The sequence below is a fragment of the Astatotilapia calliptera genome, chromosome 1 (genome assembly GCF_900246225.1).
Source record: "Astatotilapia calliptera chromosome 1, fAstCal1.2, whole genome shotgun sequence".
NCBI lineage: Eukaryota > Metazoa > Chordata > Actinopteri > Cichliformes > Cichlidae > Astatotilapia > Astatotilapia calliptera.
In genome coordinates, this window is record NC_039302.1 from 36,141,816 (window position 1) to 36,167,212 (window position 25,397).

Below are 25,397 nucleotides of genomic sequence, written 5' to 3' on the forward strand. Positions count from 1 at the left end.
GTTTTACCTTTCAGTGATGCTGCAGTGTTTTGGACTTGAAAGGACGGAGTTTAGGACCCAGATTACTCTGGGAGACTCCTGACTATGGTAGCTGTAGTGCTCTGACAATCCATCAAGCAGTGCAGCTTCGTAGCTTACCAAAGACTTACCAAAATTTTTTTGACAGATTGTTAAGCGCTGTGTAGCACATAAAATCTGTTCTAGGTCAGTGAGCACAACCAGAATTCATACATAAGGTGCACCGGATTATAAGGCGCACTGTCGATTTTTGAGAAAATGAAAGGATTTTAAGTGCGCCTTATAGTGCGGAAAACACGGTAAAATCATTTCACGTGAGTGTAAGCTGAGCTGTGCTTAAACGAGAAGTAAAGTTCTGACAGGTGAGCGTGTTACCTGGAAGAGCTGTTTGAGAGAGAAGAGGGACCGCCGGAGTTCTGGACCCTGGGAGTTGTAAAGTTTCTCTGAAACACAAGGACAGATGCAGGAAGTCACTTCATAACCAGTGGTGACATAAAAACGTCAATACTGTGGAAGTACCACAAGCCTGACTTCAAGTTTTAAGCACAGCACTTAGTACTTAACCTAACTTAACCTACAAAGCTTCCCTTAAACAGAGGATGGAGATGGGGGGGGGGGGGGCTAAAAACAACAATTTCCAGTTTTTTTACCCCCTACCACAGCCTCTGATTTTCTCAGTATCAATGGTATGTTTGAAATGTAGCCGTTCAGAAGAAAAGGCTCATTTCTGATGACACAACAGTTTAAGTGAATCTAAACCAAAATATCGTTCAAATATCATCAATTGCACAAAATCCTCAAACACTCCTTTTACTTTCATTTAAACACAGTGAATCTCTGCAGAGAGCTGAGCAGGAATGACTGATTTCCACTTAGATGAACATTAAGCGTCTTTACTGCTCTTAAACACAGACTACACCTGTGCAGGTGATGTGCACGTACAGATCTCTTTAATCCAGGAGGAGTGGTGCAGGTTTCTGAAATTTGAGTCAGGTCAGATCAGGACTCTCAGGTCCACGACAACACAAACACGAGCAATCAGAAAACAAACAAACCTGCAGTTCATCAAACAAACAGCAGGTGGTGCAAAGAAGCTACAGCAGAGGAGACCACACTCATTAAAAAGCTCAATTAAAATGTGCGTTTTCTGACTCCATTTCCACTGCTCAGTGCACCAACCACAAGCATCTTACAACCAGAATGAATGAGTGAGCCCCTGCAGTTTCAGTTGCATGCTCTGCCTTTAAGCACACTTTGGAATTTCTGTGTGAAACTTGACATTCTGCCCGTGTTAGCCAGTAACTGCTGTTTCAGTTGTAAACAGCACTCAGTCTATAGGAGTGAGCTTGCACTAGTCTCTGCTCAGTTTCATGGTCATGGTCGGTCAGCGACACTGTCATCCACCTGTATGCAAAGCTCCACCAAGGCTCAAATTTTCCTCCACGACAGATGCAAATGGCGTCAAAAAGCATCAAACTGATGTCTCACAATTTTTCGTTACCTTCTTCTGTGAATTTATGAAACTGTAACACAAAAATTAAAGATCAAAGTCAATATCTGGCTCTGAATCAGCTACAATGTAACCAAGACAGACTTCTCAGAAAATTTCATGCAAATCGCTTCATAATCCTAATTACAAACAAGCTGAACCAATCCCGTGTCCTCTTTGGTGACACCAATGACCCCATAAATCTGTGTTCTGACCTTGTTTTGGGGAGCCGGGAGAGGACTTCCTTTCTGCTTTTTTTTTTTTTTTTTTTTTAATCTCCCATTAGATGGAGCCTTAGCTTTTTTCTTACAGCAGAACCATAATTAATATGTTCAGGTTTTACTGGTTTCCAGAGTCTGACTGGACCACTGCAGGTTGTGGAAACACTGCCCCCTGTCCTGCAGGCGGCCTCGTAACCACGTGTGAGCCTTCAGGCTCAGGCCTCTTGAGACTGGCACCAAAAATGAGTCAATCCCCACAGACTCCCAAAAAAATCCAACTTCAGCATTAAAAGGCATATTTATAGCCTGGTACAAAATAAATGCATAGTTTCCACTTTAATCACAACAGGACCTTTTTAAAAACACCTGTTTTGGTCAAATCTTAAATTTAAGGGCTTGGCTGCTTTGATTGTGCCGCCGTGATGATACAGGGAGCTGTAACTGCTACACCTCTGAACCGGGCCTCCACACCATGTTTTAGGAACAATTATCTGACAATAACTCTGCTTTCTGTTACAGCTCGTCTAAGAAGTTTGTGCTTCGGTCTCGCATGCACCTGAGAGCTGCGTGCATCTGTTATATACCAGTCAGACACTTTTGGTTGCAATGCGATTTGTGTGTCCACTCAGAGTACTGACCTTAAAGGTCAACACTGTCTGGGACATTAGAAACGTATCAGCATCGTGCTCAGAGACGTCTCCTCTATTCCTCAAGAGCTCTGGGAAATAATCTCAATCTGATGCTGAAGCTAAATAAACTGGAGACAGTTTGAGTGAAAGTAGAGAAACAGAACTGATTATAAGAGTTCATGAGAAACTGACTCTGGAACACAAATCAAAGCAAGGAAAAAAAAAAAAAGGGATATGAAACAGAAATAAATAGAAACACGCAGTAACCAGGGCCTATCGCAGAGGGAGGAAGTCACGGGAGGTGTACGTCGCTACAGCCACATAAACATAAATCACTCCTGAATGGCCCGCGATCACCAGCAGCCGCTCGTACACAAATACTGACTGATCGATTTTATACAAGTGTGATTGGCTGGCAGCTATGACATCTAACCAAATCAAGGAAGTTCAGTGTTTACACGTCAGACAGTTAAGAGCCTCTTTAATGATGAGGGATGTTTGCATGTTATCAAAACACAATCGTGCACAGAGTTCTCTTCAGACGGAGACGGATGTCAGGTGGACGAGCGTGGAGAGACACATTTCCTCCATCGCCCTCGGCGCTACAGTGACGCCAGCCCTGCAGAAATAACAGGGGCTTAATAGAAACTTGTGACGAACAGCTTTGCAGCCTGATGTTAAACGGCTGGAGAAATATTTCAGCGGACGGCGTGACATTTCTAAATCTGACAGAGCCATCCAGAAAAGCTGCTCGTCAGCACGATCAGAAGAAAGCGTCGCAGGAGCGATTCCCGACACCTGCAGGGAAAGTGAGGACACACACCTGCAACGGCCACTTTCATCGGTTTGCATCTGCACTGAGTTTGTACGATGTAATAGCCAGCCTGCAGTTGGCATGGCAACAATCACAACAACAAGATAGAGGATGTTGTGTGTTTGTTGCGAGTCCTGGTTTTAAGATGGTGACAGAGTTGACAGTGGGGTTTCCACCAGAAATATTATGAAGCTTTGAAAGCTTCTACCAGCTACCAGCACTACTTCGACTAAACTGCTTAATTTAAAGGTGAAAATCTGCTTTCAGTCACATCTTAATTGATTTAAAAAAATAAATAAATAAATAAAAAAATCCACTATGCAGGTGTCCAAAAGGCAAAAATGGCCACAAAATCTTGGACATGACTGTAATTCAGGCCTATTTTCTGTTGCGGATGCGTACAGATATAGAAGATAAACCTGAATGGTCACGCTCAGGGGGCATCTCTTATCTTAGCTCCTGTCTCTTTAAGGCGACACATGAAAAGCTCCAGCTGTTCTGATTGGTCAGCTGGTTACAGCATACTGTGACCCTGATTTCTTTAGGAGCTGCTGGTTGGTAACCAACGTGCACGATGATAGGAGAATCAGAGCCAGGACAAGTAACACCTCCTGTAGAAGTCCCTCTGTTACTCGGTCACCGATCTCTGATGGTTTGCAGTGGGATGATTTGTTCTTCCCCAAACTTTGCTCCTGTGTCTCACATTAAAGCTGCAGCTGGTGTGTTCGTCTTTCAGAGGCTCAACTGAAACTCCTCAGTGGGCAGAGGCGACTTATCATTTCAAACTAAATTACAGCTGACAGATGAATAGTTGGTGATATTTCAGACAAACAGAGTGAGGGAGATTACAGAGGTGCAGACACAGGCAGGCGGGGGGAGGGGGCCGCTGCTGAGTTCCTGTCAGCGGACACGAACACAAATAAAGCTCAATCTGAGGAGCTTTACCAACGTCCGCCCCGACGGCCTCCTGCAGCTCTGAGGCTTAAAACAAAGGCTCCAATCAGCCCAGAGTCAGTCTGCACATCTGGGATGACAAAGATGGAGCTGAATGGAAACAAGTCCTAAAATATTTCACAACCGCTCCAGTGTTTCACCACAGAGCCAAAAATAAAAAAGATGACGTCAGAGGGGTGAGTGTTCGCTTCACCACAGAGTCACAGGAGCCACTCTAGCTCCAGTTTGCTGAGGGAACCAATACTGGTCTAGCTCTCGAAGACTGGAGTTGGACACCCCTGCCCATCAATAATACAAAGAATAACCCAACAATCAAATAACCCCCTATGAGCAAAGACTCTGGTGACAGTGGGAATGAAAAACTCCCTTTTAACAGGAAGAAACCTCCAGCAGAACCAGGCTCAGGGAGGGGCGGGGCCATCTGAAGTGACTGGTTGGGGTGAGAGAAGGAAGACATGCTGTGGAACAGAGGCAGAGATGAATAATAACTGATGATTACATGCAGAGTGGTGTGTAAGCTCATAGAGTGAAAAAGAAACAGTGCATCATGGGAAGCCGCCAGCAGCCTACACATATTGCAGCATAAGTAAGGGAAGATTCAGGGTCACGTGATCCAGGCTGTGCTCTCACCTATGTGTGCGTTCAATACTTTTAATTATGTACTACAAATATTAGAAGATGTGTCATATTTTTAATGACTGGCTGAGGAAGACCATGAAAATCAGACGCCGCCCTGTGTCACAGCTCAGGCCCAACATGCTCCTGTACTTGATCCCACCAACAATATGTTAGCCTAATGCTGAAGAGGCAGAGTGGGGAGCAGCAGGCTGGAGGCGTACTAAGAGCATGAATCCTGAACTCAGAGAGTCAGCAGAGAAAGCCAGGCTTGTTTACTGACACAGCGAGCTGCAGTTCTGTAGCTCACATTAAGACTCAGGTAATATTCTGACCCGGGTCAGACTGGGCTGTCCGCCCTCTGGAAGCACTGCACTTCACCGCTGCAGACCATTAACATTAGCATCCTGGCGGGAAACATCTTAACCTGGTTCGGGAACAGCACCATGCAGGACAGACGAGCTCTACAGAGGGTTGTGCGGTCAGCTGAGCGCACCATCCGCTCCGAGCTCCCTGACCTGCACTCAATCTACAGCAGGCGGTGCTGGACCAAGGCCAGGAAGATCGTGAAGGACCTCAGCCATCCCAACAACAGACTGTTCTCTCTGCTGAGGTCAGGAAAGCGATTCCGCTCCCTGAAGACCAACACAGAGAGACTGAGGAGGAGCTTATTCATAGCCTTTCCTTTTTTTGTTTTCTTTAGGTCACGAGCAGTTGTCCAAGCATTTCACTACATATCGTACTGTGTATGACTGTGTACGTGACAAATAAAATTTGAATTTGAAATTTGAAGATAACCATCAGGCGGCTGCCTGCACAGTTACATGGAAACCCAAAATCAAACACGCGCAGTAAGAAAAATGTGGAAGACTCCGGCAACTTGAGTCAAATACAGTCCAACCGCCTCTCCCACAAAGCTGCAGTCACACCTGAGTGCAGTCACACCTGCAAGCCTCTACAGACTCGCTTACCCTGTCAGTGACCTTGAAACCTGCCCGGCGACACGAACAGGATCAACGGGAAGTCACAGCCCCTGGTCATTTTTCGCATTAGTATTCCCCCCCCCAACAACAACAACCAAGTAACTTAAGCCACACAACTTCCACCCAGAAAACACTTGACCTGTAATGTGCTGATCTCCGTTCCTGGCAGTAATAAATAACACTTTTAAGCAACGTTACTGTGGATCTACCCGACACGCAGCTGGTAGATCCACAGTCAGATATTTAAGGATGGGAAAAAAAGAAAGAAAAAAAAAGCAAAGCAGGCTGCAGGTTTTAATTATCTGTTCATTTAAAAAGCTGGTCAGCTTTAGCTCCCAACAAACAACAAATACTTCCTGCAAATACTAACAGAAGAATACAACCCCGCCAAAATAAAGCCAACAATCAATGCCTTGCGATGATTGATGGGATGCATTTAATCCTGCTTATTTTCTCTACATTTCTATTTTTGGCACTCCGCTAGAATAACTTCATGACTGAGTTACAGCTAAAAATCCCAAAATATCATGGAGCCCGTTTGAGTAACCAGCAGTTTCTTTCTCTCACGTTTGCTCTGTTTACTATCCAGAATCAGTACTTAATATTTCCTTCTATTATGGAGCAAAAGTATTGATCTGTTATAGCAACAAGGAAGTGGTTCCACCTCTAATTATATCTTTCTACTTCCTGTCTGCACAGGAAATGAGGTTGTGTCCCGCTATATAGAGAGACATTTCCTGCCTGCACCTGTAGTTTATCACACATATAAACAGCTTTCCATCACATTTCTAACGTGATGAAGAGATGAAGGAGCGAACTGGAACAGTTCTCCTGCACTGACCTCAGATCAGCCCTTTAAACCTGCTGAGCTAACAAACAGCTACGACTTGTGAGCCATTTAATGCTGCATGCCATTTAGCTCCAAAGACTTTTGAAGGCGTTTTTAATCTGATGTGTGCAGTGGACACGGTCCTGCTTTGGACCTGAGTTTAAAGAACCGTTCAGTCTGCTGTATTCAGCTTTCGTGTGTATCTGCAACTGTTGCAGCGCTTCGATGTAACGAAGCACACGACATGCTGTGTATCAGGTGAAAACGTGTGAGCTCCTCGTAGCTTATCCAAGATTATTTGTTGTCACTGAGAACGTCAGCACCTGTTGACAGCAGCTCAAGATAAAACGCTTAAAGTTACTTCTGTCTCTCAGAGGACCGCGAGTCACTCAGACACCCATCTTTGACCCAAGATGGCCACCAGACAGCCACAGTTTCACTGCCGCGGCCGAGCACCGAGGAGGGAACGTGCCGGGATTATAGAGAGCTATAACTGCTCTATGATGCAGCGCAGACGCAGCTGCTGAAATTCCTCCGTCCTGACTGAACTCCCACACTTAGACTGCGTGAAGGGCAAAGGATTCATGTTGCTTTTCCACCAAGATCAGACCAACTCGTTCTGACAAACAGAAAATCATTTCAAGTCTGTTTCACCCTCACGCTGGCAGCAGGGAAATAAATAAACAGGTGAAATACAAAAAAAAACAAAAAATAAATTAAAATCAGCTGACCCACTGGTTTGCTTACATCCGTCTGACCTGATGTGAAACTTACTGAGAACCTCAGACACATTTCAGCTCTTCTTTTGTTGGATTTTATTTACAAAAAAAAAAAAAAAAAAAAAAAAAGCATTTTAAGAGTTGAATGTAAGAACTACAGAACCGTCTCACTGGATGTCTGTTGGTTTTTAGCTACAAACTATTCACATTGTTTTATATGATCGTGAGGTTTAGACTGAAACAGCAGACTGGAAACATTATTTACAACTTTATGAATCAAATTTAAGGTTTAATATTCTTGAAGTCTTTAAGAAGTCAGACATGTTAATATGAGGCCAAATCTGAAGCTTGATTTATAGCACTGCTTTAAATCTACAGTCCAGCCTGATGTGCAGATTCACAGAGACATCAGTGCAATGCAGACTGTAACTGTGGGTCTGTCTAGTAGTAATATGAACACGGTCATTTTACATTATCATTATACCAAGTCTCTGTGGAACAAGCTGTAACTGACAGGCTTGCTGTCTGGTCTGTCCTGAAGTCCCGAATTTTACAAAACATATTCTATCATTTGGAAAAGTTCTTTTCATGTATTTGTGTGATTACGGCACTTTGGAGCAGAGGCAGTGTTGCAGTCTCCGGTTCACATCCCGTGCTCTTTCACATTAGCATGCTGGATTCCCTGCTGAGGCTCCAATTTGCTGTGCACCACGTCGGCTTTAGTAACTTCTCAAAAATGGCACATTTGGTTTGACGGTCATTCAGCAGTCCAGCTGAAGCAGTGAGTCGGGTCCCTTTCACAGAAGTTTGTCTTGTTTTTGTTTCCTTCAGATGCTTTTGTTTGATTTTCTCTGTTTATTCCCTGGTAAATGTCACCTTCCTCCCTGTGAATCAGGCCCACTGAAGTGTTAATCAGTGCATCTGCATGAATGCGGATACAGCAGGCCGGAACCACGGATCTGAAGAACTGCATTCACTAACGACCATCAGAGTCTTCTTTGAGTCGAAGGAAACGTCAGACAGGCAGAGGGACACAATGGGAAGAGGTCAAACGGTGCTTTCGGTGTGTTGACGTTTTTCTCCGGCAGCAGCGAGCAGATGCAGCAGAGCATGAGCGATTCTTGTTCTGTGTAAATAAAGCTTGTTTACATCCGTCTGTCGGAGACAAAAACACATTTCTAGAGATTTATTTTTCAAGCGTTCCTCATAAATAAAGCCCATCAGACTGCAACAGCAGGGCCCTCGTTGAGCTGATTAACGAGCATGATAGCGATGACTGAAACAGAGGGACACTGGGAAGGATTCCTGTGTTTGTCCTGTGGAGACAGGAAGTGAGCTACATTATCTCAGCGTGGTATTTCCTGTTAGTGTGAGCGTTGCTAATTGAGTCCAAGCCCAAAAGGGAAGAAGCTAACTAAAATCTTCAAAAGCATAATTTACTATAAAAAGTATCAATATAAGCAAAGGCATGTGATCTCAGAGAAGCCATGATTGTAGTTTTCTCCTGACTGCATGGCGTGGAGCTCACGCTGAACACGATTCAAATAACTTTGCTTAAACTAGAAGAAAAGGATTTCCCCGAGAGACAATCAGCTCGTCAATCAGCTGGAAGGAGTCAAATAATTGTGTTTAGCTTCTTGAAAATAAGATTTAATGCTTTTTTGGTCCCACGTGACAGGTAACTGAACATTTTTGGGTTTTGGAAACAGGGACACGTTCCTAATTTTTTAACTTACCGGTAGTATAGACAAAAGATCCAACAAGGAAGTAAAGACGGGAGTTTAATGAATTTAATGGGCAAACTGAGATGATATCAGGCTAACATTCACTTCTGGGATGTTTTTAGCTTTGCAGATGTGAAGATTTGATGTTTTTCATTTGCCATTGTTTTTTCTGATGACTGGGTGGACTGAGTGGCACTTTATTCTATTTCTGACATCGACAAAGACTCTTTGCAAGAAGGAAACAATGGCTGGTTGCAAACCTCAGAGTATATTTAGAGCTGACACAGCCCAGACTCTGTTTGAAATGTACAATTATTATGAAATAAACATTTTATTTTTAAGTGACATATCTGCTGATTTTTTTCCCCCTCTGAATCTTTGATGCTTTTTCATTTTCCTCTCACAAAGTCAAAGACTTTGAAGCAGTTTTAGAAGATTTGGTAATAAACAAAATGTGATCTGAACTCATGATCAGGAACGCCAAGTAAGTGTGTCAACATCCAAGCAGCCGCCACAAAGCAGGGAAGGAAGCACAGTCAGTGCATTATTGATGACATCATCATGCCGCGAGCCAACAGGACACACAGACAGACACACAGCATTGCTGGAAAAATGGCACTATGAGCTTCATGTAGAGTCTTGTCAGGATGTGACTTTAAGGTTCAGGTTGAGACAGGTGACCAAAAAGAAACACATACATGTTTTTACCTGCAAGTTTTACAGTAGTTGGCAAACTTAAACCTGAATCTGTGTCTAACCTAAACCCTGAAACCAGGTCTGAACCCTCCGAGGGTCCCAGTGGAAGGACGTGGCATCCTCGTAATGTGTTAATCTCCTCCTGTGGGCTTCAAACTGATCCCAGAACAGTCGTGTTGCAGTGCTATTTTACTTCATAAAGAAGCAGATAAAGAAATGGATCATTCTCAGTCTAATAAGACTGGTTCTACAGAGAGAAACAAAAGGTAAGCTCTGTGAGCTATCCGTCCTCGCTGGAGTGACAATCACAAACAAATCACAGCGAGGGTTCCAAGGAGTACACATTCTGGGAAATCCCCTCCGGAGCAGGAAGGGTGGGGTCATGCCAGGCAGCACGGGAAGGAGGAAGGGAATAAGTGGCTGACAGCGGGAACTCTGGGAAAGTTCAGCATTTCCCAGGAGAGGAGATTCTGACCAACTGAAGTCAGACCTCAGCAGCTACCAGAGAAACGGACACTGATCTCAACAAACACATGGAAACCTCCAACAACCCAAGTCTGAAGCTGTTCACAGGATCCTGAGATTCAAAGACACACAATAACAAAGAGATGCATAACAATTAAAGAGACACAAACGGAAAAAGCTAAGTGTAGTTGATGAATCTCAGGGCTCCTCTGTGTCATTTAACAGCCACTGGATCCTCTGAGATCGTTTCACACTCGGCCTGCAGAACCTGATTGTTTCAAAAACGCCTTAAAGGAAATGAAAATGACAAATTTGGAGTCAGAATAATGCAAAACAAAGACGACAGAGAGACGCACTGGTCTTCTGAACAGAACTACTCCATCTACAGGTGGAAGCTTTTTGAAGAATGCATTTTAATGATGAGTTTATGGCAAAACACAGTGCCACTAAACACAGTTATGTGTAGTTTATGAGTGCGATTGTCTCAGGATGTCCTCTGGGTCATTTGACTGGAACACAGTCTCTCCCGTTTCTCACTCTGCCTGCAGAACTTTCCAGCATTGTTTCAAAACTCTTAAAGAAAATGAAAGCGAAGGCTTTCTACCTCCGGCTCCGTCCTTTCTGACGCTGGTGTGTCCAGCTGCTGCGAGCAGCAACACCACAGGCGCAGATAAGGGCAGAAAAGGGCTAAAAATAAAAACCCCAAAACCAGAGTGGAGCTTTGGTCTGCTGGGATGAAAACAGCTACAAACACAGAAGTGTTCAGTGAACCGCCGAGAGGCTCGGAAGACCATTTTAAACAACCATCATGCCCAAAGCCAAGACACAGTCAGCAACAATAAATAATCAGCCACACGCAGAGCAAGAGTGCAGATGAGGTGAATCCGCTCAGTTTGAGCTGCTTCACGTTGTCTGTATTCACTGGTGTACACCACTCTGGAAAGGTTTTAAGTAACAACCACAGGGAGGCTTTTAGACCGCGACGTGAACGCAAACACGCAACTAAATTTCCATTTACACCACATCAGGATCGAACTGTAGAAATAAATAATAATAATAATAATAATAATAATAATAATAATAATAAATTGCATTGATATAGTGCTTTTCGGGGCCCTCAAAGCACTTTACAATACCACTATTCATTCACTCTCACATTCACACACTGGTGGAGGCAGCTACAGTTGTAGCCACAGCTGCCCTGGGGCAGACTGACAGAAGCGAGGCTGCCATATTGCACCATCGGCCCCTCTGACCATCACCAGTAGGCAACAGGTGAAGTGTCTTGCCAAAGGACACAACGACCGAGCCGGGGATCGAACCGGCAACCTTCCGATTACAAGACGAGCGCCCAACTCTTTGACGATACCCACAGATTTATTTTACACAAACTGCTCTGGTGTATAAACAGACACTGTCCTCATTTTAACATGGACAACCCCCGCCTAATATGCATTTACTTCTTTGCATATACGTCATTCTCATATTGAAATATTGACGTCCGTAATATCGTCCTCAGGAAGTTCTCTTAAAGACAGTGGAGCCAAAACTGCTTATTTCAGACAGAATGAACTGATAGGTTCAGTATAAAATAAAGTTTTATTTTATTTTATTTATGAGTAGCAAAGTATGCAAAGCTACTATATACTAGTCAGCGACTAAAAATATAAAGCTGGAAACCGGGACAACGGGTCCCCAAATGTGTTCCTGACAGACAGACAGCAAATACAACAAAGTGACCAACAATAAAAGCAGGTGGTGCAGATCTCTTATACATGTCCTTATATGCCCTCATTTAATGTTCATGTTTCTTTTTTCCACTTGAAAACCAGAAAGTGAGAGCCAATCAGAAAGTTAATTTAAAGTGGGCGGGGCTAAACTGGCTCATTTCAGACAAAGGATGAACTCAGAGCAAGGCCCAATGTAAGATGATTAAGGAGGATTATGATCTGCGACTCATGCAGAGCTATTCTAGTAGGGCCCTCTAATAGCGTTACATAAATGACTTCCTGTTTGACTCACAATTAAACAACATGACTAAGAAGAAAAAGCCAGCTGGTGTCCAGAGATGAGACTCATTAACCTGCAGAACCCAGAGAGCCGGTCTTTAAACGATCAGCAGCAGGCTGAAGCACTTTAAACCGCGCTCTCCGTTTATAAACAACAACAAACAATAGAGTATAAATAGATCACTCAGCCTCTTTGTTTACAAACAATAAAAAGTTAAATATTTGCAGGCTCTGCCCCTCGCTGAGCTCCTCGGGGATTTCTGATGATTACCAGTCATGAGCCGGTCTATGAGCCGTTCAGCAAGCAGCCACACCCAGCATGCACCTGCTGCAGCCCGGTGGCTGTGTTTGATTTGGATCCATCAGTGTGTGCACCGGATGGTGCGCTGGCAGCGATTAATTAGAGGAAGGCACAACAGTTTCTTTAAACTTATGCCAAGCTAATGCCTCAAAATGTGCCTTCCTTTACTCTGTGCTTGCCCCCCCACCACATCCTGATAGTCCGCGCCAGGTCGTCTTTAAGTCTGCGAGTAGGTGTGTCACTTCCATCACGGTGCTGACAGATGAGAAACCTTAAAGTTTAAAACTTATAATATCTGATAGCTTTGAGGAAAATAAAACAAACAGGTTTGATCATGCTGACCACCAACAGGAACAGCAGGCTTCATATTACAGGTCTCATGCTTAGGTCTGCTCCACGTGACTGTGGAGGTTTAAAACTGGTACAACAACACCCCTGACAGAGGTCAGAGGTCACAGAAGGAGTAGAGGAAACGAGAGCAAAGGGAAGCTTTTAGAGATGGCATGAAAAGGTAAATCAAAGCACAGGATGTACAGAAAGTGCTAATACTGCCGTGACTGATAACTGATTCGCTTCACCTCGCGCTTTCCCAGTGAGCTCAGATGTAAACTGGTTTATGTGAAAACATTTAAATAAATCAGAGGGGTAGACTGATGTTCAACACAGCCAGGCTCTCCTTGTGTTAGCTGGCTCGACAAAACCTAAAATCATATTTGAGATAACGGTGCGATGATAGTGGTTATCATCTTTCTCTGCTAATCCCTGCATCCTGGGTGGCTGTAGCCCAGGAGGCGGAGCAGGTCATCTGCTAATCAGAAGGTTGGTGGGTTGATTTGATCCAGTCTGCGTGCCAAATATCCTTGGACAAGATACTAACCCAGAGTTACTACAAATGTGTGAATGTTAGATAGAAAGCACTGGCATAGAAAAAGTCTATAAAGAACATAAAAATAAAAATGTAACACTGCTGCAAATAAGACGAGAGGTTCATACTGCAGAAAATCATCAATCTGGTGATTACAGAGTTGCACAGAGCAGATAAAAAAAAAAACCCTTTTAATTCGAGGCAAACACTCCCACTGGTGACAGCTAAAACTTAATATTTAAATGGATCCAGTTTAAACTTGCTGTCCTGCAGCCTAATAAAGGAGATGACTGCACAGGTGTTCCTGATGGTTTCTGTGATTTCAGCAGCGTGAAAGCGATGAAGAGTTTAATTTTATGCACAGAATAAGTATCAGAACATTTAAATACTTCCTGCATCACCAACTCCGTACATGCACAGCTCACTGACAAGTTTGCAGTCTAAGTTTATAGCTGGTGCCATGTTAGTAAGGTACAGGTGAAATGGAAAGCCTGAAGATAACCTGATCCCAACCAGCTCCTGCATTCAGCGCGAGTTACCACAGGGATCTAAGACGGTAAAAACCACAGAAAGCTCCGACTTTAACCTCGACATGACTCGCGATAGCATTACTCTCGCTTGTCAAATACACTCCTCGGGACTGAAACGAGACAAGCAGGAGCCACGACTTCATTCAGTTTCTGAAGATGAAATCGGTGATAAACGAGGCTGCTGTGAGGAAACCGCTGGATGAAATGAGTGATATCATCAGGAGATCCACAATATTTCCTAACATAGTCCTGACACTCTTCAACATGCCCGCGCTCCTCCTCCTGTTGTAAACGTAACCAGGACGAGTCCGGACAGGAGCTCGTCTTCTCAAGCCGATCCGTTTCCATGGAAACCTCAATGGGAGATTTTTTTCTGGTCTTAAAAATTCTGCAGTGTCAGACTTTAGTTGGAGCTCGCCTGAAGTGAGAAGAGTCATGCTAATCCTGTCTTACTCACATTTACATGCAGCAGTGAGCTCCCTGTGGGGTCAGTCTGCAGGAAACTACATTTCCCAAAATGCACTTAAAACCATGAAGCTTTTAAAGACTTTCAGCCTTCCAGCAGCCTGCTCAGAGGACACCTCTGATCCCTGTAAACAAGCTTCAGAGGAGCTACTGCTAACCTTTCCCGATGTTCAGCACCTTCAACAAATAAAACAACAGCCGAGTAAAACTCTAAACCTGAGCTCCACTTCATGTGGAGAAAGTAACCGCTGTATTTTCTAAGCTGCAGACTCAGAGGGAGGAAATCCTCCCAGCTGAGTGCAACACGTCACTGTGGTGGAAGATGGCGAGAGTTTCCCCTGAGTCATCACTCCTGTGCTGCAGGAGAGGACGGAGGGAAAAAGTAAAGCAGAAGACTGAGGACATAATTACCCAGGATGGAGTGAACACGAACAGAGAGCTGAGTCCTCAGAATCAGGATGGGCTTCCTTCCTTTCCTGTGGAAAAATAAGAAACCGTTTGAGTTCAGAACAAAAAACAGTCACGACTCAGAGTTCAGGTTCAGTCAGAGCAGCCAGCTCCGTGACAGACATCTAACCAGATTAACTTTTGTGTAATCGAATCATCGTACGAGAGGGACATGGCACTCAAAGAGTCCCGAGTTGGCATATTTGAGAGAACACAGAGTCAGACGATGGAAGAAGAACCTCCAAAGTGGGTTTTATCAGATATGAGTGCAGTTTTCACAAAGACTTGCTTCTACAAGGAGTCCTGATCCACTGTCAGTGTGATCAGTGTGTGCAGACAGCTGGTCTGAGGTGATCCCAGAACAGCTAAGTTTCCACATACAGTCAGACTACGGCATGCTGGGATTAGAGTATGGAAAGAACGACAGCATGAAGGTATGGAAAGAATGAGAGCGAGAAAGAAGGAGAAACGGGAGAAGGGAAGATGTAAAGGTGGGCGTGTTTGTCTGGAGGCTAAAAGAGGAATACGTTTTTCAGACGCTCTTACAGCATCGCACAGAGTTTACACTGCTGGACACACACAGTCACCAAGCAGCTATAATGTGTTTCAGTTCCACATCACTGAAATGAATGCGATTCTTCACAGAAAGAAGATCCAGTCTGAGGCCTGGATTTGAACCCAGATACTCCAGCTTCCTCCCACAGTCCAAAGACCTGCATCGGGCTAGGAAGACCAACCATAGGTGTGCAGGGTTATCTGTGCACTTTAGTCCTGTGACAGACTGACCTGTCCAGGGTGTCCTGGGCCTCCTGCCCTGTGACAGCTATGATAGGCTCAACCGCCTCCTAACCCTGAATGGGATAAGTGGAAGAAAACTTATCCCACTAATTCTACTTCTTTTACTCCTTTTATGCATTATTTTGATTATTCATATTTCTATTACCTCTACCAAGGAAGTTGTGTTTTTGGTGCTCCTGTCTGTAGACACGAAGTTTTGATCGGTGACGAGCGGGGTCATGTTAACAATTGATTAAAAAAATGGCTTCCATCCCCCGAGGTCTTTGTGGTTAACTTCATGATTTATTGGCTGAAAATTGACGACAACTTACAAGCGTGCTGTCTGTTGGCAACATGTGAAAAGTATAAATTTAAAATATCACCTTCAAGGTCAACAGATGGATCCGAAGGTCAAAGCGATGATGCCATACAGAGTGATTTAAACCCATGTTTCTGACTCAGACAACGTTTACATGCACAGGGATTCTAAATATCACTCTGGACCTCTGAGCTTCAGATGTATATTTTAAAATTGTTATTATTTTTATATAAAATAAAATAGCAATCATCTTTAATAATTAAATCTAAAATGGTACTTCCTGTGATCTCACTTTCACATTTCACACCTGCCTTTTTTAACCCCCCAGAATGTTTTACACCTTTAAAGACAGTGTTGGCAAGAGTGTATAGTATATACAGCATAAGCTCAAATTATTCCAGTGCATCTTAGCTGATGTCACAATTGGGCATCATCGTTATACTCTGAGGCACGTACGTTTTCGGGCAGCCGGTCAGTATGAAGCCGCCGCCTGCAGCGAGCAAAGCGTTTAAAGCGCCCGACGACAAAAACTGTTTTCACTTATTTATCACTAAACGTTGTGGAGATACAGAAATTCTTTTATTGCTGCCATATAATCTGCATCATTATAACTGCATTGATAACATTCTTTACAGCATTATTTCATGTAATAATATTTCTCACAGTATTGATACTGCATTACAGTTGTTTATTGAAGATGTTCATATGAGGATCCTTCCATTATGTTAACTTTTATTACAAGTACGGTTGGAAGTATTTTATACACATTGCATATCTGTGCTTACTTTGAGTTGATGTTCGGTTCATTAAGGGTTTTAAGCTTCACTGGCGTGACTGTCCAGGTGATACATGCTGAGGGAAACTAGAACATAGAAGGATAACTGCAATGCATGCTTACAGTACATGTATATAATTTAGGAATGTGTCAGGCCTGAGGCCTTAACCCATTTGGAGTCTTACTAGATTTTACTCTACTTGGCAACAGATGATCAGAGTCAATAATCAGCCTCAGAGACCCTGAGGGCTTGAAGTTTTATTACCTTGTATGGAAGGTGTTACAGAAAAGAGAAGTTCTATGTCTGCTTATAGCTATTAAAGACGTACAAGATGTACGATTAACTGTGACTAATGTCGCGTGTACCCCACTGCTTTATAAGTGTCCACCACATGCATTTTGGTCAGAAGACATATGTTGATGTTTTCTCCGGGCTGTTTGATTGCACTTTTCTGGGGCCTCCGTGGTTTGTGACACTGCTCTGCATTGATCGATTTCGCGACAACGTGTAAACAACTTTTACTAAACAATCAATGTTACACATGTACTATATGAACATAATTAAAATGAATAATAACAATAGTACTTTAAATTACATAAAGTGTATTATAATGAGTAATGGTAAACTACTATTGTTTTATAATAAGGATAAAAATGTGCTTTGTCTTTATTTTAACTTGGCTATTTTTCCCCATATAATTTTTTATTTTATTTTAATACTTGAGTATGTTGTTGACAGCGTTCGTCTTGGTCTGTGTGGGTCCAGTGCTTCTTTTCTCTGTTTGTGGGGTTACAAGGACGGCATGTCTCTGCATGACATGTTTGGCTGCAGTCATGTTCCCAATAAACACACACACACACACACACACACACACACACACACACACACACACACACACACACACACACTAAAGCTTTTCTTACGCCACATCTTCGTAGAAGCTCTCCAGCTCGTCTCGCTGCTCAGCCAGAGAAGAGTCCAGGTCCAGATAGTTTCCACTGGGAGACAGCTGGAGGGTGCAGTCTTCCAGCTGATGGACACACAGACAGAGACATATGTGAAGATCAAGTTTAACCAATGCTGAATCACGACAGAGCTCAGCTGTGAACAGATTTGTTTGTGTGTGAAAAGCCGAGGCAGAGCGAGGGACACCGATCTCTGGTGTCAGTAGAAACCGATCCTGCAGCCGCTGCTGCAAACAAACAAAACTGACTCGACCGGTTTAGCCGATGAGGTCTGTGGATCTTTGCCTCTATATTCATGTGGGAGAAAGTAATCTGCCCGGATACTGGCTAATCTGGATGAGTCTCACACTAAAGCTGCACCCAGATTTCTAAAGGATCATCCAGCCTCATAAAGCTGAAGACATTTTGAGATTTGGTAACTAATGCGAGGACACCTGCTGTCCGAATAAATCACAGACTGAAAACAGTCACATTTATGGCAAATACAACAAGATGCAACAATCCTCCAATATCAGGAGTCACACTTTATGCAAAAACTCACCAAAATTTAAGCCACCAACTTCAATTAGCTGATCAATAACAGATTTTCTGGACGATTGATTCATGCATTTATTTACAGCACAGTGTAGGACAGCTGTAGATCCGATGCTTGGCTGCAACTTCTATTTTGTGTCAACTCTAAAGCCACAGGACAAGAAAAACTCCTGACGTTGATTTACTCCAGGATCACATCGATCCATGTTGTCCTGCGTCAGAGAGAAATGCCATTTATACTTCAATATATTTATTATATTCTTGTTAAAAACAATGGAGTCCCGGTGTATCAATGTAATGTAATGAGACAATGCTGTCAGATTCAACAGCGGCAGAAAACACTCGACTGTTGTGCCGATGCTTTAGCTCAAACAAAATGCGATTCCTCCACCGTCGTTTCTGCACAACGCCCGATTTTACTGAATTTACATGACATGTAAATCTTCTGGCTGACTGGAAAAATAAAGACAAAGCGAATTATCAAGAATTAACCACGACCATTATAAAGCAGGACCGTATAACAACTCTATTGTACTTGTATATAAATAATTCATAACAATGGGCATCTCAGGACACTTTATATTATAGGAAGGTACCGATCCAACATCGTTCAACAGACGTAGTGGTTCAGTGGGAGAAACGTTTCATCACTGATCCGAGTGCTTTGTTCAGTCTCAGCTGACTGCAGGTTTCCAACCTTATAAACAGGACATTCGCACAATGACTGAAACCAGCCCCTCACTTGGCTCAGTGACGAAACGTTTCTCCCACTGAAAACGTTACGTCTGGATGAACAGAATCAACTTTTTGGGATTTATTTACCTGGATGATTGAGTACGCTTCAAGACATTATTCAACACAACTCCTTTACTTACGCGCCTAGAGGAGCGTAAGTAAAGGAGAGTTTAGGGCAGGGGTGGGCAATCTCAGTCCACGAGGGCCAGTGTCCCTGCAGGTTTTAGATGTGTCCTCGAACCAACACAGCAGATTTAAATGGCTAAATTAGCTCCTCAACATGTCCTGAAGTTCTCCAGAGGCCTGGTAACAAACTAATCCTGTGATTCAGGTGTGTTGACCCAAGGTGAGATCTAAAACCTGCAGGGACACCGGCCCTCGTGGACTGATATTGCCCACCCCTGGTTTAGCTTCCTATTCTACTTTTCATCACTAAGAACCACAAGAAAGCCCACAGTCTGAAACTGAACAGCCATGTAGGGAAATGTAGGAATAATATGACGCTAATAGGTCTTTAATATTACCGTTTCATAACTCACGAGTAGTTTTCCAGAATGTAAATGATAACATTAGAGACACGGGAGGTTTCTAATTTTTTATAGCAAGCAGTCATGCATATTTGTTTAATGTGTTTGTTGAAGGAGACACTGATTAAAGTGACTCAAAGGTTCCTTGCAGTGTTAACAGAGGCCAGTGTAATGCCATCAGATTAGTCAATGTGTTTCTGAGGTTAAATACAGTAACTTCAATTTAATCTGAGTTTAGCAGCAGGAAACAGGAGTCATCTCGCCCTTTGTCTTTAAAACATGACTGCAATTTAACTGACTCGTGTATCTGGTTGTATTGCTAAATATAACTAGGCATTACCTGCAGAACAATGGAAATGCACGCAGTGCTTTCATGTTATACATTCTTCCCTTTGGCAGTGAAAATAATTGATCCCAGCACAGAACCCTGGGGAACTCCATGACTAACCTCTGAGTGAAGAAGGCGCGCCATCCAAATAACTTGGATTTTTATTATTGAAACTGGAACACATTCAGAAAAATCCATGTAATCTGTAATAAAACCGACTGCTTCATGCAAACAAAGTTGGTTTAGGCTGAGAGAAGCTAATTAGTAACCTTCGCTGCTGTAAATGTTTTACAGTCATTTCTAAAGCTGGAGCTGGTGTGTGACATTTGTGCTGTTGGATAATCGTACAGTTATTCAGCCGTCGTACCGTCAGCTGTAAAACATGAATGCTGCTCGCGTCAGACGTTATTCTTTTTATTTTAGAAATGGCTGTTTAACCCCTCCCTCCTTTTGTATCTGTGGTTTCTATACTTTCACTGATTTTATTTACATGTGACAGAAAGTTGCTTTAAAGAACCGATCCAACAGGTCACACACGCTCTGGGTTTTCTGGGGCAGTATGCAACAGGAATGTGTTTTTTTACTCTCTCAAACAGTAAACAGGGTCTGATCCACATCAGCTTCATGTCTATTTATAGCCGCCCTGCTCGGCCTGGCAGCATGTTTGTAGCAGAGCCATGGCCAGGTACAATAATCAGTTATCAAACACATCAGGTCTGCTTTTGAGTGTCAGACTCTAGACCTGCAGGTCCACATTCTTCCTCTCCAACAACACAGATCCTTCCCGTCAGCCTGGAGCTGCACGGAGGAGGCGGAGGAGGCTCACCTCCACATTTTTAACTGATGGTGTAACTGCAGGTCACGTGGTTGTTCGTGGATTTACATTTTCTTCGCTATAATTTTCAGTAAGGATTTAAAGAAGACAGTGACCATAAAAGCAGCTCCAAACATCCCTCTGACTCAATCTGCACATTTTCAGGTTTAACTAATCTTACATCTGAGTCTACAAAAACCTTCCTTTTCTGTGAAAAGTTTGTTGAGTTTGCACTCACATTTTATACCGAGTAGTCTAAGGAGCTGGGGAAAAAAGCATCTGGACTGCTTTAAGTTTCTTGAAGACGTTTCATCCAAGAACCTTCTTTAGTTCTAAAACCAATTGGTTGCAAATCCCAGATTATTAAGGCCTACTGGGAGTGTCCCTAAGAGGGTTGTTGACCAACTATTGATCATCTGAGTCAGGTGTGGAAATGGGTGTAGGTCATTATCAGCCAAGGTTTCAGGCTAACCCATAGTGAGACCATGCCCCACCCTGTCATGTGATCTATTGAGATCAAATGGCCCAGGATGCGAGTGGGCGTTAAGGCGTCTGGGAAGGATCTCAAAACTGGATTATAGATGGCACAGTGGGTGTCATAAGCCCCGCCCTCTGTTCAAAGATGGTTGTTCACAGTGGACATAGATGCTTCTTTCACTCCTCTTTCAAACCATCTGTCTTCTCTGTCCAAAATGTAAACATTGGTATCCTCAAAAGAGTGACCTTTGACCTTTATGTGCAAACTGAAGAAGCTGCTTCTCGCATGAGAGGTGAAATGTCTTCAAGAAACTTCAGTCCAGTCGCTTTTCTTTCCAAGCTCCTTAGATCACCAAGACCTGGATACTAAGAACCTTCAGACTGAGAGCTTTTCTAGTCTTACCGACCACTCAAGGCGCTTTAACACCAAGTCACATTTGAACCACAGAGCACATCTACCTCACATGGTAATCTAGAATCTCCAGTTAAGCTAACAAGTGTTTGGACCGTAGGAGGAAGCTGGAGTACAGACACAGGAAGCACACACCGACTCTCCATCTCACCAGGATTCTGCCCAAATAAAGGAGTTCGGCTGTGAGTGTTAGTATTTTACGGTGATCTCCATGAAGTGGGGACAAAATGGTTAAAAATGTTTTTTAACCTAACATCTTAGAGTGGACAGGAATGGCTTAAACACATACGCACGTTGTGGCGCCTTCCTCCTCCAACTTCCCCCCCTCTTGGTCCTCATTGATTAGCATCCTATTGACCCACTGGGTCAAAATGTAGATGCTTCCGTTATGCAGAACTGTGTCATCACTGTATTTATTATTTTGCAAAACCAAACAGGAAAGGTTGAAGAACAATCCACCTTTTCTAATTTGAATCAGCTGGATTAGATGCCCTGCTACAAACTCTGAGGACAGAGACGGTAACCGTGCAAATGATTCACTCCGAGCACGAGTGTGTGTTCTTGGGCTGCACAATTAGTCAAATCTAAATCTCAATCACAATTTTGGCTTCCCACAATTAAACTAAATACTAAAAAGCGTGCTCTGACAGCTGTTCCCTTTTCCAGTCTGTATGAGTAACAAATGTTAAAAGACAGATTTACAACATCCTGTCAAAACAAACATCAAATGTCTGACACAGCAGGAAGTGAAGAGCTTGCCTCCTGAAGGGAATCATCATCCATTGTTTGGAATTACTTCAGATTTGGGGCAAGTGACGTTAACCTGGAAAGAATCACATACAAAGAGTGCTGCAGAGTTGTAACACAAATAACACACAACTGCCTGAAAACACAATGCAGTGGTTGCAAATGCGCCTCGTCCAACATCAGCTCAGACGAGTCTGTACAGCGCATCGGCCTATCAGCGCATCCATCCAGCTCCCACCAGCCAATCACATTTGACTTGATTCTAGATAAGAGTCCAGTAAACACGGGGGAGTAACGAAGGCTTTGGGAAGACGTTGAGCTGATTGGACGCCTGATACGTTATCCTCTCTCTGTTCATTTGTGGCAACAGCTGACAGGGGAAATTAGAAGAGGCCCCTCAGCTGTTTTGTTCACATTCATCGTGCAGGTACAACAAATGGAGTGAAACCTTTACCAGGACACGCTCTCATGCCAGGTCAATAAACACCTCGTCTGTCTGCAAAGAAGTTCTAATTGACAGGAACGTACCATGACAGAAAAGTGAAAGTGGTGCCCGGATGACTTTGTGTTTTATTTAATTGATGAATTGTATTAGAGCAGTCGTCTGTCTGAACTAGTTTGGTTGAGGAGAAAGAGGAGAAGGCGAGACGTCACGCACTGCCTAAACTAAATGAAGTATTTCCAGTAATGACAAAACATATGTGGAGAATCTTGTGCCGTGTGTGCTGAATGCAAGACGGGACAAACTCAGACGGTTTCCCGCGACACTGTCCGGAGATCATGTGCAAACAGCTTTACACTCGATTTAAATAAACACTGCTGCTAATTTACTTTGATCCTCTTTAAAGCCGACACTGAGCGTATGAAACAAAACTCATCAACAGACTGTTTGTGCAACTGCTGCCTACAAATTTTAGGAAGGAAAAGCCTGTTCAGCTCTTATCAACACATTGCTCTTAGTATTACATCCGTCCATGCATCCATCCGAGCTTATCTGCTGTTTACAGGTCCCACCCTTTTCCTCCAAAAACCAGGCAGTGAAGCAGGAGGACAGCGATGAAATAGAACCAGCTTCGTGCAGCACAGCAGATGTAATGGCTGTGTACCATTCTCACTATCTCACTGAATCTATCAAGGAGGCGGGGAGCTGCCTCAGGTCGAGCCCTGGGGCAAGATGGGAACAATTAGGGGGTCAGTGGAGGAATGTAATCTATAGGGACTAGCGTTCTCTGGTGCTTATCTGATGCTCGAAATTCCAGCCGGGCTCCGGCCGCCTCGCGGCAGGCTGGTGTCGGGCTCACATGATGGCTATGAATCTTTGAAACAGAACTTCCTTTATTAGAAAGTGAGAAATCAGCACTAGTGTTTCACAGAAACAGTGCAGAACATGTTCAAACAAAGACTGCTGAGCAATGATTGCTTCATCCTTCTTTTAATAACTGCAGAGGGAAAAAGAGCAAAATGTGACGTCAATAAGATGGATGAAGGCAAAACTTTAAATCATACCGCTGTAACTTTTCAACTATTAGCAATAATACATATCTGAAAGTCTGTACCTGGCAGCTCACACGGATATTTCTATTGTTTTTGTGCGCAGCGCTGTAACGTCTCACCTTCCAAACCCAAATCACTATTGAATGCTCGTAGTTACTGTAGTCTGATTACTGTCTAAAGCGGCACAGTTACATTTCTTCTACATTCTTTTGAGCATTAACGGAAACATGAGGAGTTTCTCAGTTTGAACAAGTGTGGCTCTAAAGCCTCCATCAGCTCCTAGAAGTTACGGGTCCCGTTTCCTTGTCTGCAGCTATGACCACGGTAGCTCGAGGCTGAAGCTTGTGAGAGCTTTTGATCGCTTGAGAGCTGGAAATTTTTCCTGGAAAACTACTTGTGCATTTATGGCAGTCGGGTTAAGACAGATGAGGGAACCATGAGATTCATCATCAGTAAATTGCTCTTGTGACGCTGACTGGATGGACTAACCATTAAAACACATCTTCAGATATGTCATCGTCATGCTTCGGTTTCACTGTTAAAGCTGTGTTTGCACTGCAGGGACTAGGAGGCTTTGGAAGAGCTCAGTGTGTTTCCACTGCCGGGACTCTGTTCTTCACTGGCAAAGAAACCGCTTTACAAAATAAATGTCTGAAGGAATTATTATCTTAAGGTTCTGGAACTTTTTGGGTCAGCCTTGCAGCTCGAAACGCTCCTGATTGGTGCTCACCACTATTATTAAAAATAAAAAATATGTAGTTGTTGCTAATGCGTTTGTTTACTATGCTGTGGCCTTAGAGCAGCATGCCAAACATGGACTGAAAATAAGGTGTAGTAGAGTCGTGCACAAAAATGACATGTGTGACTCATCTGGAGCACAAATGCAGAGAACTAAAGGCCAAAGGTGAACAAGGCTCCTGGGACTAAAGGTTGTGAGTACACTGGGTTTCATGGCAACTTCCATTCTTTTGTGTTAACACCAGATGAAACAAGGTCTAAATTAAGCGCCAAGTTTTACCTCCAAATAATTCCTGATCCAACTTTCTTTCATAAGTACATGCAGCTTCCTGCCAGGGCTTGCAGCTCTGAACATTTCTGACTGGTTCAGTTATTTGGAGTTTTTTCAACTATTTTTTCAAAGACCATTAAAAAAAAAAATTAAAAAAAAAATACTAAAACTACAACATGGAGTTACAAAAGACAGATGGAAATGACCACACAGTCCAAGCTTCATTAGGCTGTAACAGTGAAGAAGAAATGCACGGGTACAGACAGTTGTGAGCAGCTCTTGGTGTGTGAAAATAATGCAACTTTAATTCAATTCCAATTAAATGCAGTGGAACTTTATATAGCATCAAACAACACCTCAAGGTGCTTTATTTTTAAAAGGTAAAGACCCTAAAACAATAGAGAGAAAACTGGCAACCCATTATGAGCACGCATTTGGCGACTGTGGGAAGGAAAAACTCCCTTTTAACAGGAAGAAACCATCAGCAGAACCGGGCTCAGGGTTCTGCTGCGAATAAAATACTTATTATAAATACCTGTGAAAAAAAAACCTTTAAAAATTAAATAAAGACAGAATGTGAAGGAAAAAGATGCTTGTTTATGTACAAGGCTGCACTTTAGTGTAATACCACTTTTCACCACAAGGTCGTAAAACGAGTGTATCTCTTTTAACCAAACACGTAACTAAGAAGACATAAGGGTCTGGAAAAA

General features: G+C 43.2%; 1 protein-coding gene across 4 annotated transcripts in view; it reads right to left on the reverse strand.

The window, feature by feature from the left end:
- fhod1 (formin homology 2 domain containing 1) overlaps positions 1-25,397 on the reverse strand; it is a 49,992-nt gene that overhangs the window by 22,177 nt on the left and 2,418 nt on the right. For all 4 annotated transcript variants that reach the window (XM_026176158.1, XM_026176150.1, XM_026176139.1 and 1 more), the window contains exons 2-4: positions 17,569-17,675; positions 14,738-14,802; positions 394-461 (exon numbers count right to left, since the gene is read on the reverse strand). In XM_026176158.1, coding sequence (XP_026031943.1) covers positions 394-461; positions 14,738-14,802; positions 17,569-17,675 — 240 coding nt within the window. The remainder of the gene's footprint in view (positions 1-393; positions 462-14,737; positions 14,803-17,568; positions 17,676-25,397) is intronic.